The 12,865-nt window shown below is 36.5% G+C and overlaps 1 protein-coding gene across 3 annotated transcripts in view; it reads left to right on the plus strand.

The window, feature by feature from the left end:
* ft (cadherin-related tumor suppressor fat) overlaps nt 1-12,865 on the plus strand; it is a 105,654-nt gene that overhangs the window by 81,762 nt on the left and 11,027 nt on the right. For all 3 annotated transcript variants that reach the window (XM_066398061.1, XM_066398064.1, XM_066398065.1), the window contains exons 11-17: nt 2,272-2,473; nt 5,588-5,775; nt 8,193-8,322; nt 8,378-8,658; nt 8,709-8,942; nt 8,996-9,144; nt 9,203-9,333. In XM_066398061.1, the coding sequence (XP_066254158.1) occupies nt 2,272-2,473; nt 5,588-5,775; nt 8,193-8,322; nt 8,378-8,658; nt 8,709-8,942; nt 8,996-9,144; nt 9,203-9,333 (1,315 nt within the window). The remainder of the gene's footprint in view (nt 1-2,271; nt 2,474-5,587; nt 5,776-8,192; nt 8,323-8,377; nt 8,659-8,708; nt 8,943-8,995; nt 9,145-9,202; nt 9,334-12,865) is intronic.

Below are 12,865 nucleotides of genomic sequence, written 5' to 3' on the forward strand. Positions count from 1 at the left end.
TAAGAACTTGGGCATTATATCAACAATAACAACACCTATAGTAAATAGATAAGAGAATAAAGAACAGATTTTTACCATAAAAGTTGATGAATAAAGAAAACAATTGTTTAAAACACCAAAAACAACAAAAGTTAACGAAAATTGACGTTTTCAAAATATCAACTGTCAGGTCAACTGGGAAACGTCAACAAATTAAGCGACAATTATTCAGCAAAATATTGTTGTGTTTAGATATTCAAATATTTCTTCATCCTTTTTTAGCATATTAAATTTATATGACTCGTCATTTTACGTAAGGTGACTCTCAATCGTTACATTTTGTGATGTCAATAAAATGTTATGTGATTTGTACTATACGTCATTTTGACATCGTATCTCCAAATCGATCCCAAATTAGAAAATTGGGCCAAGAAGTGTTGATACCATTATTCCCAATCATAAATGTCACATTCGTAACTCAGTTTGTCTTTAAGTCAGTTTAATATATTTACTCTGTCCTCTTCAAAGCATCTTTTACTATCTCATTTTTCTTCATAGCAACTGCCCTTCTCTATACATGAATTACATTTTTCGTTGTATGTTATTCACCATCACCTAAACTCTGAAACCTCTTTTGAAACCTCCTGAATTCCTGCTTTACATTCAAATATCATACTCGTTGGGTATTATAAATATACGCCTCTGAGGGCCTGATTAATTCAGCAAGCGTAATTATTCGATGATTGCGTCATTTAAATGTTGCAAAATTAAATAACCGTGAACTTGTTAAAACACCAGGTACGCATTTAAATCTCACCTTGACGGTTTTTATGCACTTTCTCATGGATCCCATGAACTTGCACTGAACGTTTATAATATGTAGGCATGCTTGTAAGAAACGTTAAGGAGTTTTCGAGCTGCTTGTTAATGGTATTCATGGCTTGGCAATAACTATCTATTTTCGTATTAACTCTTAATCGAATCATAATTAAAACGTTATCAAATTGTTGACTACGAAGGTGTTACTCTGCTGAAATGCTCAGCCATAAATGTAATAGCATGAGCTATGCTAGCTAGCATGGCAAAGACCAAATGGATTTCTCAGGGCTAGTGGCTAATGGTATGCAGAAAGCGATAAAACAATCCCACAAACAATACTAATTTAACTCTGAATGCACCGGGTTTTGCGCGTCAAACCATGACAGGTCTTCATTAAGCACGTTTCATCCATAAAATACTTCGTACGTTTCAACAAAAGGACGTAAAAGAGAAATGTTTCCTAATGAAATGTTCAACCAAAACAATGAATATCACCAGGTATCAATTAAAGTATTATTATTTAGGCTTTGAAAACCTATCTCAAGAAGAGAGCATACTTCTCTAGATTCCTGACATACTAGTGTATCTAATCAACAGTAAGGTGATTTTAATCAGAATATTTGAATTGTCTGATTTTTGGCAAAAGAGGATTCAATTGCAGCCAGACTTTCAAAATCAAAGGGTCCATAAAGTTTAAGGAACTTAATTTTCTACTAAATGAGCACTTTACCCTACGTAAGGAAGGATGAGGTCGTTTCTCTTCGTTTTCAGAAGCTCGATCTAGATGGTGCTAGAAAGAGATGTAAATAAGGGGTATGGGGCGATTACCTCGAAATTCCTAGTACCTGGATATACTAAAACTTTGTCTAAGTCAAGAAATTGTCATAGAAACCATCAAAAATGGGGAAATTCATCCCATTCCAATGGAGAAACTGAAATTTTACTAGCAATGCTGCAGTTAGGACTAATCGGTACCCTCCATGATCCAGATAAATGTAATGCGCACTTGATGAAAACGTGATGATTCTACTTTGAATCATCACATATTCTTCAAGTGTATCTCTGAGTTACATCACACAACTCTATACGACTAATTGCCTATTTCCTGGACCAGTAAAGTTGAACAGGTCAAGAAGTATGGCTGCTAAGGGGAAATCGAAATTTCTTCACAGATGTTCAGTTCTCTGGGGGTAAGTGAGAGATACCCTTTGGGAATAAAAAAAATCCCCTCGTAGATTGGAACCCAAGAAGAATTCCCACCTAAATATATGTTTGAGGTGTATGAGAGAACTGTCTGAGATAAATGCAAGATTTTCCACTACATGAGAAGATCTCGAACTATCGGAGAATGGGACAGGAAATCCTTTTCTGTTAAACGAAAGTATTCAAGTTTTGAAAAATGATTTGCAAAGCTGTGCCTTCTCTCACAAGTACTACACAGAATGAATGATAATTTTTATTTCCTCCTTTCAGGTTCAACACTATATTCTGGTCGTTCAAGCTCAAGATTCCGGAGTCCACCCTCTGTCCAGCACTCTAACCGTCTACTGTAACGTCCTAGATCTCAACGACAATACTCCGATCTTCGATCCCATGTCCTACAGCAACGATATATTCGAGAACGTCACTGTTGGTACCAGTGTCCTAACGGTCAGCGCCACGGATCTGGATTCTGGTAAGAGATTGATCAGTTAAAATTGCTAGCTTTTACACATAATGTAAGCATTACACAATCAATTCACGTTATAATACGTGATGCGTCTGATGGCGAAGCGAATTTTTCCGATGTAACACTGTCCATTAAACCTGGCAGTACCAGGAATCGATTCATATTTGTTCGGTCGACATGTTTAATACATTTCATTTCCATTTTAAATAGGGAGCTATTGGAAAAGCTTGCGTATTTTTTCACGTCAACGTTCCTAACAAGCTGATATAGGCATTCGTCAGAGTTTTGTCTAATGAAATGCGCGATAATGGGTTTTTACCTTTTTGGTGTGTGAGAAGAAAAAGAAAGAGACTCTAATGATCACTTGAAGTGACATTTTTAGGTGCGCGGGAAGTAAATAATTATAGGTGAGGTCAGTGTCGGTTTGTCTATTTCTACAGCTATACGAATGGTAATTGTATGTTATTACCACCAGCATTGACCTCTAGGTCGGTTTCGCAATTTTCCTCGCTGTGATTTACTTTCTGCAATTTTCGGTTATGAATGTGAACGAGTCGCAGCAAAGCTGCAAACCAATACATTTTTTCTCATAAAAAAAATGTCGTGTAACACCAACGAAACCCACACGGAACCATAACTCCGGTACCAAAAAACGTCTCAATTGCGCGTCTTTTTGTCGCAACTGACGCTACACACAGCGGTCAGTCTTTTGAAAATTGGACGTTAAAAATACGACCAACCAAAACAGATTTTTTCTGGAACCGACCGGTCGTTTGTCGCATTTACATAAACATTTCTCGGGCCCGTTTTGTTAAAATAATCGCGGACCACTCATAAAAATAATTTATTCTATAAATGAGATGCCCGGGAACTTGTTCTTTGCAGTGGCGTACTCAGAACGAAGAAGGAATCTGGAAAGACACTAACTTAATCTATTCAGATACTGAGAGAATTCTAAAATTCAAAACAAATTCTGATGTTTAAAATTTAGTTCTAGTTGCGCTTTTTTGAATATACATTTATCTGCCGAGAGTGCATCTCGAGAAAGTTAAATGTTTTTTTTAAGTTCATGCAAGTTTTTTTTTTTTACTTAATTGAGTTATTAGCGTAAAGTCAGTGACGCCTAAGTAATACTTGACAAGTTTTTAACTTTAGTTGAATAGAAGCCAACATGGGGAAAAATTGAAGTACTTGAAGTCTTGTGTTACAGTAAAAAAATAAAGGTAAAACCGTCTAATGTAGATCATTCCTCTGGTTTAGGACTTTATAAATTTCTTGATGCACCTCTGCAACTGTAATTTATTGCGCAAAATATATGTTCAAAGCTATAATTGATAAAAAATCGATCTTGGATCTGAATATGAAATAAAAATAGGGTACCGTTAAAAAAAAGAAATAAAGTTTAAGTCGATTTCCGGTATTTCCACAAGTGATATCATCTTTTAGACTTGCAGCAGCCGATTATGGCTGGCTACCCACTTTATTTCAAATACGATTTCAGAAAATGCCTAATTTTCTGTGGAGCGAGCTCTGTGAACCACCCTGTATAGTCAAAATCATCCCGCTAGATAACAGTTTCTATTATAAAAACAGTTGAATTTTTGTTGGCAACAAGGTGAAGACACTGAAATATTTTTATTACAAATTATTCAAGTACATACCAGTTTTTATAACTCAGAAACAGTGAGAGAAAGATACAGGGACGCTTATGCTTAAATTGCCTTATTAATTAATTACAGTTTCTAAAAGTACAAGTATGTCCCAAATATTGTATTAAAAATGGTCTAGCTTTTGTGACATAAATACGAAGACACTTTTTTCCTTTAGTAAATTCCCCTGGTCTTTGAGGGGCTTAAGGCAGTGGAGCAAATTATGTGTTGTTAAGTATAGCGTCAAGCTACTTTCCTTAGAACCGAGAATCTGACCAATATGTAATTACATTGCAGTTAAAATTGAGAGCATTCATAATTTTACCTTTACATGAGTTCCTGCATTTACAACTTTTGCTTGAAAGTCGTATCTCTCAAAAGTCAAATCTGCAATTAGTCAACATGTTATGAGCGTGTCCATAATAAACAAAGTTTCTAAATAAATCACTTTGGATGGCATTTTGAGTTATAGTAAGTACGTAATAACTCAACACAATGAATTTGAGAGTTATGACTTTTATGACTAACTGGGCAACGTACATTTTTTCCAACTTAACGAGAAATTTATCGTCCCCATATATTTATCGTATCCACAATTTCTCGGTGAGGTCTGAAAGGTAGATAGGTGCTCAATTTTCCAGTTGGTTTCATAATGGCTTCTAAAGTGAGAATATGTTTGTAATTGGAAAACTCATCCAATACACATTTCAATGTCCTCCATAATCGCTAGCGCCTCCATTCTTACGCAATAGGAGCTACATGTCACGGCGAATCTCTGCAGACCTAAGACCAGATTCTGCGCAGTCCAGACTCTGAAATGACGTGACAATGACATGAGCTTGTTAGCCTCCTAGAACTGATTTCATAAGTCATTTTGACGTACTTCGGCAGGGAACGCTCTGCTTTCCGCGTTGCAGAATCGAGCCCCTAGCAATTGGTTGTACTACTAAGTCTTCTCTCAATTGGTGCGTGCGACCAAAAATGACCAACAATGACCAACAACGTGAAATACCTGCTACTACGGCCCTGAATTTTCGTCTTCTCGGAATACCACGAGAACCATTACGTCAATGGTAGACGAAACCCATCGCGTTATTAAAGTTGCGGTTGTCGGCGCAAAAGTACGAACAACCAGAGATTGTTTTTTGTACGGCGTTATTCTCTCTGTCAATTTATACGTCTTCATTTGACAAGCAGCATGGGAAGCGATGGAGAGAGACAGAAGGCGTGTTGTTGTGCCCTTCACGCTCAAATTAAAAGATTTTAACGGAAAGGTGTGTCGAATCGCGCGGCCTTACCACAGACGGCCAAACGGGCCAAATAATTAAAATTTGCCCAGGCAACAATGCGGTCCGAATTGCCCCGATGTCCGTTAATTACAATGACAAAGAATATCATAGCACCGCTTGCTATATTTAATATTTTCACGAAGGACCCCCGGCCCAGCTTCTCAGAACTTTAATTGTTACAGGTGAAAATGGTAAAATCACATACAGCATCACCTCTGGGGATGCGAGTGGCGACTTCGAAATCGCCTCCAACGGAACCATCACCACAGCTCGTCTTTTGGACAGGGAGACGGTCAGTTTGTACAACTTGATCGTCACGGCCTCGGACCAGGCAGTTTTCCCCGAGAAAAAGCTCTCGTCCACAGTGCAGGTAACCTTGACAATGAAAAACTTAATCTACTGATATTTATTTTCACTGTCAGGTCTAACACCTTGAATCAACTCGCGTCTATTTGTTGAACAAACACTTGGCAAGTCTTAATGATCTTGCACCTCCGCTTTCTAGTGTTGACACAGGTCCCGCTGGTATGCCAATGTGATGATCCTTAACTTTTTTAAATCCCTCGAGAAGCCCTCTTTTTACAGTCTAGTGCGATTCAACTAATGAGACTGATGAAATGCTCTTTTGTGAAGTCATGAGCACCAAATGGGAACATCGTTTCAATGAGCTTTGATCGTGTTGTGCTGGGTGGTCTCATGTTATTAATGTTATTTCCACCTATACCAGAAAAAACCTAATGGTGACTTCCATTGATTTATACTTAAAGTGCTGAACCTTACTGTTCAATGGTAACCATTACTAGTGACGCTGGACTTTTGCTTTCGCTTTCGCAGAAATGGAGCGTTTTAGACGAACTATACCATATGTGCTATGTACATTCCGTGTTTTAACTATTAAATTTAATTAATTAAGAACGTTTTCCTTATTTATCAACGTATCGACAGTTGTTTGTCATAATAAGAAACATGGATTTTGAACAATCAAAAGGAAAAATATGAACCAACTCCACCATTCAAAATGCCGATAACAAGGCCATGATTTTTTTCAAAACACTTCTGAAAAGTTTTTTTCCTTTTCAAGAAACTCGAGGGGATTTTCCATAGAATCGAATAGAGTAGCTTGTTGGCTTTGCCGTGAGTTAAAACGAGTTTTTGACTTAACAAAGAACACAATGAGACGTCAAACCGCTGAGATTTTTATTTGACCATTTTTTTGAGAATTTTATTGATCATTGTATCGCATACACACTTTTTTAACAATTTCCCCAACCATTCCTTCGAATTTTACAAAAAAAAACAAAATTCCTGACTCATGAAATAGCAACCACGTTGTATCATGTAAAAATGACAATTTTCCCACATCGAACAATTAAATGCTAAAAATCTGAGATAAATTCTCTGTTTAATTCCTAAGTATTATACTGGGTGTTTCCGTGATTATCTTACATGAGGATTTGTTTTTCTCAAAAATAATGAGAAAAATCTAAATAAAAAAATGTTGGAAAACTTTTCACTTTCGAATTAGAAATTGTAAGTTACAGCGTTATTCGTGCCGACTCTTGAATTATGAATATCATCATTCAATTGCTTATACATAGAGGATCAAAAGTCCCGTATAAATTGGTTAAAAATTGAAGGAAATATTTTTGATGAAAATGCTGGAACACGTCAAATATTATTTTAACTGTGCATTTTTTGATGTAACACACATGTATACAAGGTTACCCATGTAGTAGATAAATATACTTTTTCATTTTTTTCTTATGGAACTCCATGTATGTATATTATAACGTTTTTGAGTTCTTTGATAAATTGTAAACATGTTTCATATAACATACCCATATTTAGATTCAACAGTTTTCGAAAAAAATTACAAGCAACATAAATAACAATAGAAATATCAATACTTAAAAAATAACAATATAAACTACTATAATGTAATGTATTTAACTTTCGAACTGTGTCGCGTTGACCTAATCCTAATCTAAACTAACCTGACAGTGGGCAAGTCTCAATTAAAATTTCTCAAGAATTTTTTTATCATTTCAAGAGGTATTTGTTGAGCTTCTTGAGTAATTAAATTCTTTTTAATTCTTCAATATTGTTAGGTTTATTTAAATATATCCTATGTATTAGATAACTCCATAGAAAAGTCCATAGGGGTGAAGTCAGGTTATCTAGCAGACCACTCCAATTGCCATATTGCGCAAATATTTCAACTGTTGAATTTAGACATGGGTAGATTACATGAAATATGTTCAAAATTTCTCAAAGAACGCAAAAATGTCATAATATACATGGATTGCCACAAAAAAGACATGGAAAAGTACATTTATTTACTATATGGTAACCTTGTATACAAGTCGATATCTTTAAAAGACGCATAACTAAAAACAATATTTGACGTGTTCCAGCATTTTCATGAAAAATATTTCCTTCAATGTTTAACGAATTTATGCGGGACTTTTGATCTTTTATATATACAATCATCATTACAATTAGGCTCCATCTTGCATCAAATCTATATCTCGTATATCAATCTATATCATATAATTTATATAGGAACTAAACTTACCTAGTAAATTTTGGATTAAAATTCCTTATTAACCCCTATGCCAGAATCCGTGACATCTACTTATTACTTTCCAATCTTTCCCATCTAATCACGGCGTCCTTTCCAATCAGCCGGTCGAATTTACATAAATGCCGTGATCATCCGTTTGACCCCGAAACATCGCGATTTCGTGGCTTGAATGGCTCCACACTGACCCATTTACGAAATTTCAGGTCGCCATTATTGTCAGAGACGTAAATGATTTGGCCCCCGAGTTTGTCACCTCGAACGAAACCAGCGTCATGGAAAATGTCGCCAAGAACACTGTTGTAATGGTCATTAAAGCTATAGACAAAGATGAGGGTACAATTGTGATATATTGGTTTTATTTCGTATATTAACAGCTATTCTTTTTAAGGACGAAATGGCTACATTGAATATTCTTTAGCCCCAAATCGAATTTTTTCGTTGGGGTCAGTAGATGGGGTTTTGAGGGTTGCTGATAATATTGACAGAGAAATTACGGGCAACTATACGATAATGGTGATGGCTAGAGATAGAGGGGAACCTTCAAAGAGTGCTAACATGACTATAGCAATTAAAGTCTTAGATGAAAATGATAACAACCCAGTTTTCGATCCGCGACAGTATAGTGCCAGTATAGCTGAAAATGCCTCAATTGGAGCCATGGTTCTTCGAGTAAGACCATTGATGCTTAATCATCCACATCTCTAGAAAGAAAATTTTAGGTCTCAGCCACTGACATAGATGATGGTCTCAACGGCAAAGTGCGCTATTCCATTAGCAATGGGGACGCTAACCGCGATTTCAGCATTGCTGAAGATACTGGAATCGTACGAGTTGCCAAGAATTTGAACTTCGAACGAAAGTCCAAATACATCCTCACAGTTAAAGCTGAGGACTGCGCTGGCGATATTAGTGAGGAAACGGTGAGGTCTGATGTGGCTGAAATAACCATTTTGGTAAGTTGATAGGTTTTGTCGAACAGAACAATTTAATTTGATGTTATATTTAGGTTTCTGATATTAATGACAATCCACCAACTTTTCTGGATTCACCATATTTGGCATGTGTAATGGAGAACGTAGTTCCTCCTAATGGAGGCTATGTAATCACAGTCCAAGCCTATGATGCTGATACACCGCCCTTCAATAATCTCGTTAGGTATTTTATTTTAATTTCTTTAGGAGTTTATTGTTTCTGATTGTGAGAACTGCTGTAGATACTTCATTAAAGAAGGAGACACCGATATTTTCCGTATAAACGCCTCTACCGGAGATGTCTCTCTATTACAACCCCTCGACCGTGAAATTCAGGAGGAATACGTGCTCAGTCTCGTAGCAATGGACACTGGTAAGTTTTGGCAATTTAAATTAAATTAAATTTTTTTTTTAAACGTAGAACGCAGCACTTATTGTTTGTTACTATTTCCTTGTATATGCTAACCCATTTTTTTTCATTAATTTATATAGAAGAAAATCACATTCTATACTCTAAATCTGTTCATTTCACGCAGCTTCCTAATTGAAAATTCAATGTGCTGGTTATGAGAAAATTCTCTAAATTTCTTTAACCAAGAAGGAGGATTCAAAAGAGGAGAGAGGTGTTTAAATATAATTCGGAGTCCAAGAAGCCGGTGAAAATCTAAGTGTAAATAAAACAAGAAAATGTAGATGAAGTGTTTAAGGCAACATTTTTTTAATTTTGAAAAATTCTGCAGTCTTCTTCTGTTGTGTTCTTTTGCTTATTTAAATGTTTCTTTTACAATGTTAATTAAAATTTCCAAAATTACTGTAAAATTGCTCCCAACAAAGATTACTAGTAAACTTCAATCACTAATCGAATTAACAAGGAAAATATCGGTTACTTGTTTATCGGTTACTAAAGATCGGCTTCCCAATTATTATAATTAGCGTCTTATTGGCAATGCGATTCGGTAATAAATCGTTATTCGATTTAAAAGCTCGACTCTTCGGTCCGGACCTAAAATGATCTGTTATTTTAGTAAATCGAATACGGTAGCTGGCACGAAATCGATCACTTAACTGGTGCGAGATTTGGTCACGTTTAAACGATGCACTTGACTACACTTTTGATTCGAAAGCCTGCGATCTAATTGGCACCTTTAGGGTAGTACTACTCCAAGTAGCTCGAATTTACAGATCATTAAGTTTCAGAAAAATGACAGCTTCATAGAGAAAAGCAAGCTTCCTTATGGGCTGAAACATTCGTCCACTGCCTGAAAAAACCCCTACAAGGGAATACTAAAATAAATACTTACGTGGACAAGCTGCAAATATAGCCAGATGTACGTTTCTGAGATATTTTTCGCTTGTCCCGCACTCGTATATGGGATAGGTATATTCATTATTTCGGGCTAATAGCTGCGTAAAGATTTATCGCTGTAAATCAGTTTGATTTATCGCGCTGCTTCTCCATTTTTATAGCCGGTGGACAAATTAAAAAATTCCTAACAGAGTGCACTTTCTGCCATGGGCGGCCAGGTATATGAACCTGCTAATATTGTTGCAATATATAGGGTTCATTTACTTTGCGGACGTTGAAATATCTATGAACGGTCTTTTGAAGAAACAATCTGTGTTTTGAGGAGTCCTTCAGGATCTTTTCGATAAAATGTCCTTCGCTTCACATTCAAATAAATGGCTTATATTCCTTTATAGTTGAACTTTATAGGATAATAAGATGGATGTTTTTCCATCATTTGAGGAGATCTGATTCTAAATGACCCATATAACCCGGGAAAGTGCTCTTGTCTCACTTGTGAATGTTTTAGAAGTTTTGGGAGCTCCAAGAAGCGATTTCCCTAATTGATGGCGAATGTGAGTTCTGTCCATCTGTGGTACTTTACATGAAGACTGAGACTTCTAGAAATGCAGTTAAAATACTTTACGCTAGTCATAGCTTCGCAGCTGCCGAAGATATTGAAGGTCAAAATTTGAGGATTGGTAATATTGAAAATGCCCATTTCGGGTGCGTTCGAGGTGGTACAAAGCTGATCAGAAGATCAACTTGCGAACCGTCAGACAATTTTCGTCTCTAAATTAACGTCAATTTCATTGAGTTTCCAAGAGGATAATCCCATAACCATTTTAGTCCATCACTCTGCGTGTATCATAAAATATAAAAGTATCTTCGAGGCAATAAATCGCCATATCTTCTTTTCTTACGACTCTAACAAGCACCAAGTTCCGTTGCAATATTATTTAGTATCTATTTGAGAGTGCTTCGAGGCATCATAAATTGACCTTGATGATCTTCTAAGTGCAGCTCTTTTAATAGTTTAAACATGAGTATTCTATAAGGTATAGGAAAATACATAAATAGGAGCCCCCCAGGTCGTCAGTTGGGTGTTGGTTTTTTCTTCTGCTGAGCTGACTAAAGATTAAATATCGACTGGTACACATACAGCAAAGTGGACTCCTTATTTAAAAGATAGGAGTTGGCCTTTGACCGTTCAATAAATTGCTAAGTCACCAGCGCTAATTCCTCGACGACGGGGTCAAATTCGTCGAGCGATGGTCATCTGCAATGGACCAGAAATTGTTAAACACTCTTTTAAAATGGATTTTTGTGTAGTGCTGGCGTGTGACCAGATTCGTCTTGTTGACTGAGCCTTGAAGGGTGCTGGTTACGCCACTGAGCTGTGAAGCTATCGGGTCGAAACAATCGCACAAAGAGCCAAAAGCGCATTAAGTTTTTCTGTTGGGACAATGCAACGCCAACAAACAATTAAAAATTCAACCAACTACCGCTACTTTTTAATTCGCGACTGCTGCCAACGAGTTCGACTTCTTTTTTATCGCGTTTTAGTGATCGTTGCGACTTATGAGCCTACATGCCCGTATGAATGTGCTAAGCTATAGTTTATAAACCTAGTTAGGTTGATAAGCATCAATCGATCGTTCCATTCTAAATTCCAGCTCTCCTTGTTGAAAATATCAAACGGGGACAAGTCAGGTCGTGCAGCTCGCCTATTGTTATACTTGTCCGGAGTTATTATAGATTTGAACCGGAGGGTCAAGTGCCGTTTTTTCAGCCGGCGGTCTACAAGAGATAGTCATCACAAAATGAACTTTCCATCGTAAAATTTTATTGTTGTATCTATGTTGAGACCAGCAGACGAGAAATTTGTATTGAGGAGAATTAGTTTCTCAAGCCAGTACTGTTTACGTAACTCACGGCATGAGGAACAGGTTACTGGAACTTGTCCTTTGGGGCATTTGACGATCTGAATAAATATAGTCGGCAGCGATAGTAGAGATTAGTATCAGCACTTTGGAATTGGTTTTATTATCGCGTGTAATCATGCCTTCACTTTCCAGATAAGAATTGGTGACTCTATATGAGCAATATACGCATACTAATGTATTTTATGGTTCCCGCTAAGAAACAAGAATTGACTGAATTAGAAACTTCTGATTTATAATGTGCGGATGTCAGGCAGGTTGCTGTGGTACTAGTGTTTTGCGTCTAATTGCGCCACAGTTGCTCTTCACCAGAAATCATAAGTTATATCGTTCTCTTAACTACCTTCCGTGTCAATGATCTGATGTCTTCTATGATCTAGATAAATGAACTTGAATTCCTAAATAAAAATGAGAAGACTACTCTGCGAACGCGCTGATAATCCCTGAGAGATAAATATATAGAAATACAATATATATTTCCGATGGAAAGTGTTATGTTATTTATGATGATGAAACTATTTCTTCCTTCAAAAGTCTTAATTAGTCCGCAATTTTAGAAAAAAATCATATATTGGGTATAAAGCTCAGATCTGTGATATCTATACTTCCTGTCCGGCATCAGCACTAAAAAGATCACACACGCCATGTTACTCAGAATGATCTCATTTGATACAAAA

This window comes from Euwallacea similis, chromosome 16, assembly GCF_039881205.1.
Source record: "Euwallacea similis isolate ESF13 chromosome 16, ESF131.1, whole genome shotgun sequence".
Taxonomy (NCBI): Eukaryota; Metazoa; Arthropoda; class Insecta; order Coleoptera; family Curculionidae; genus Euwallacea; species Euwallacea similis.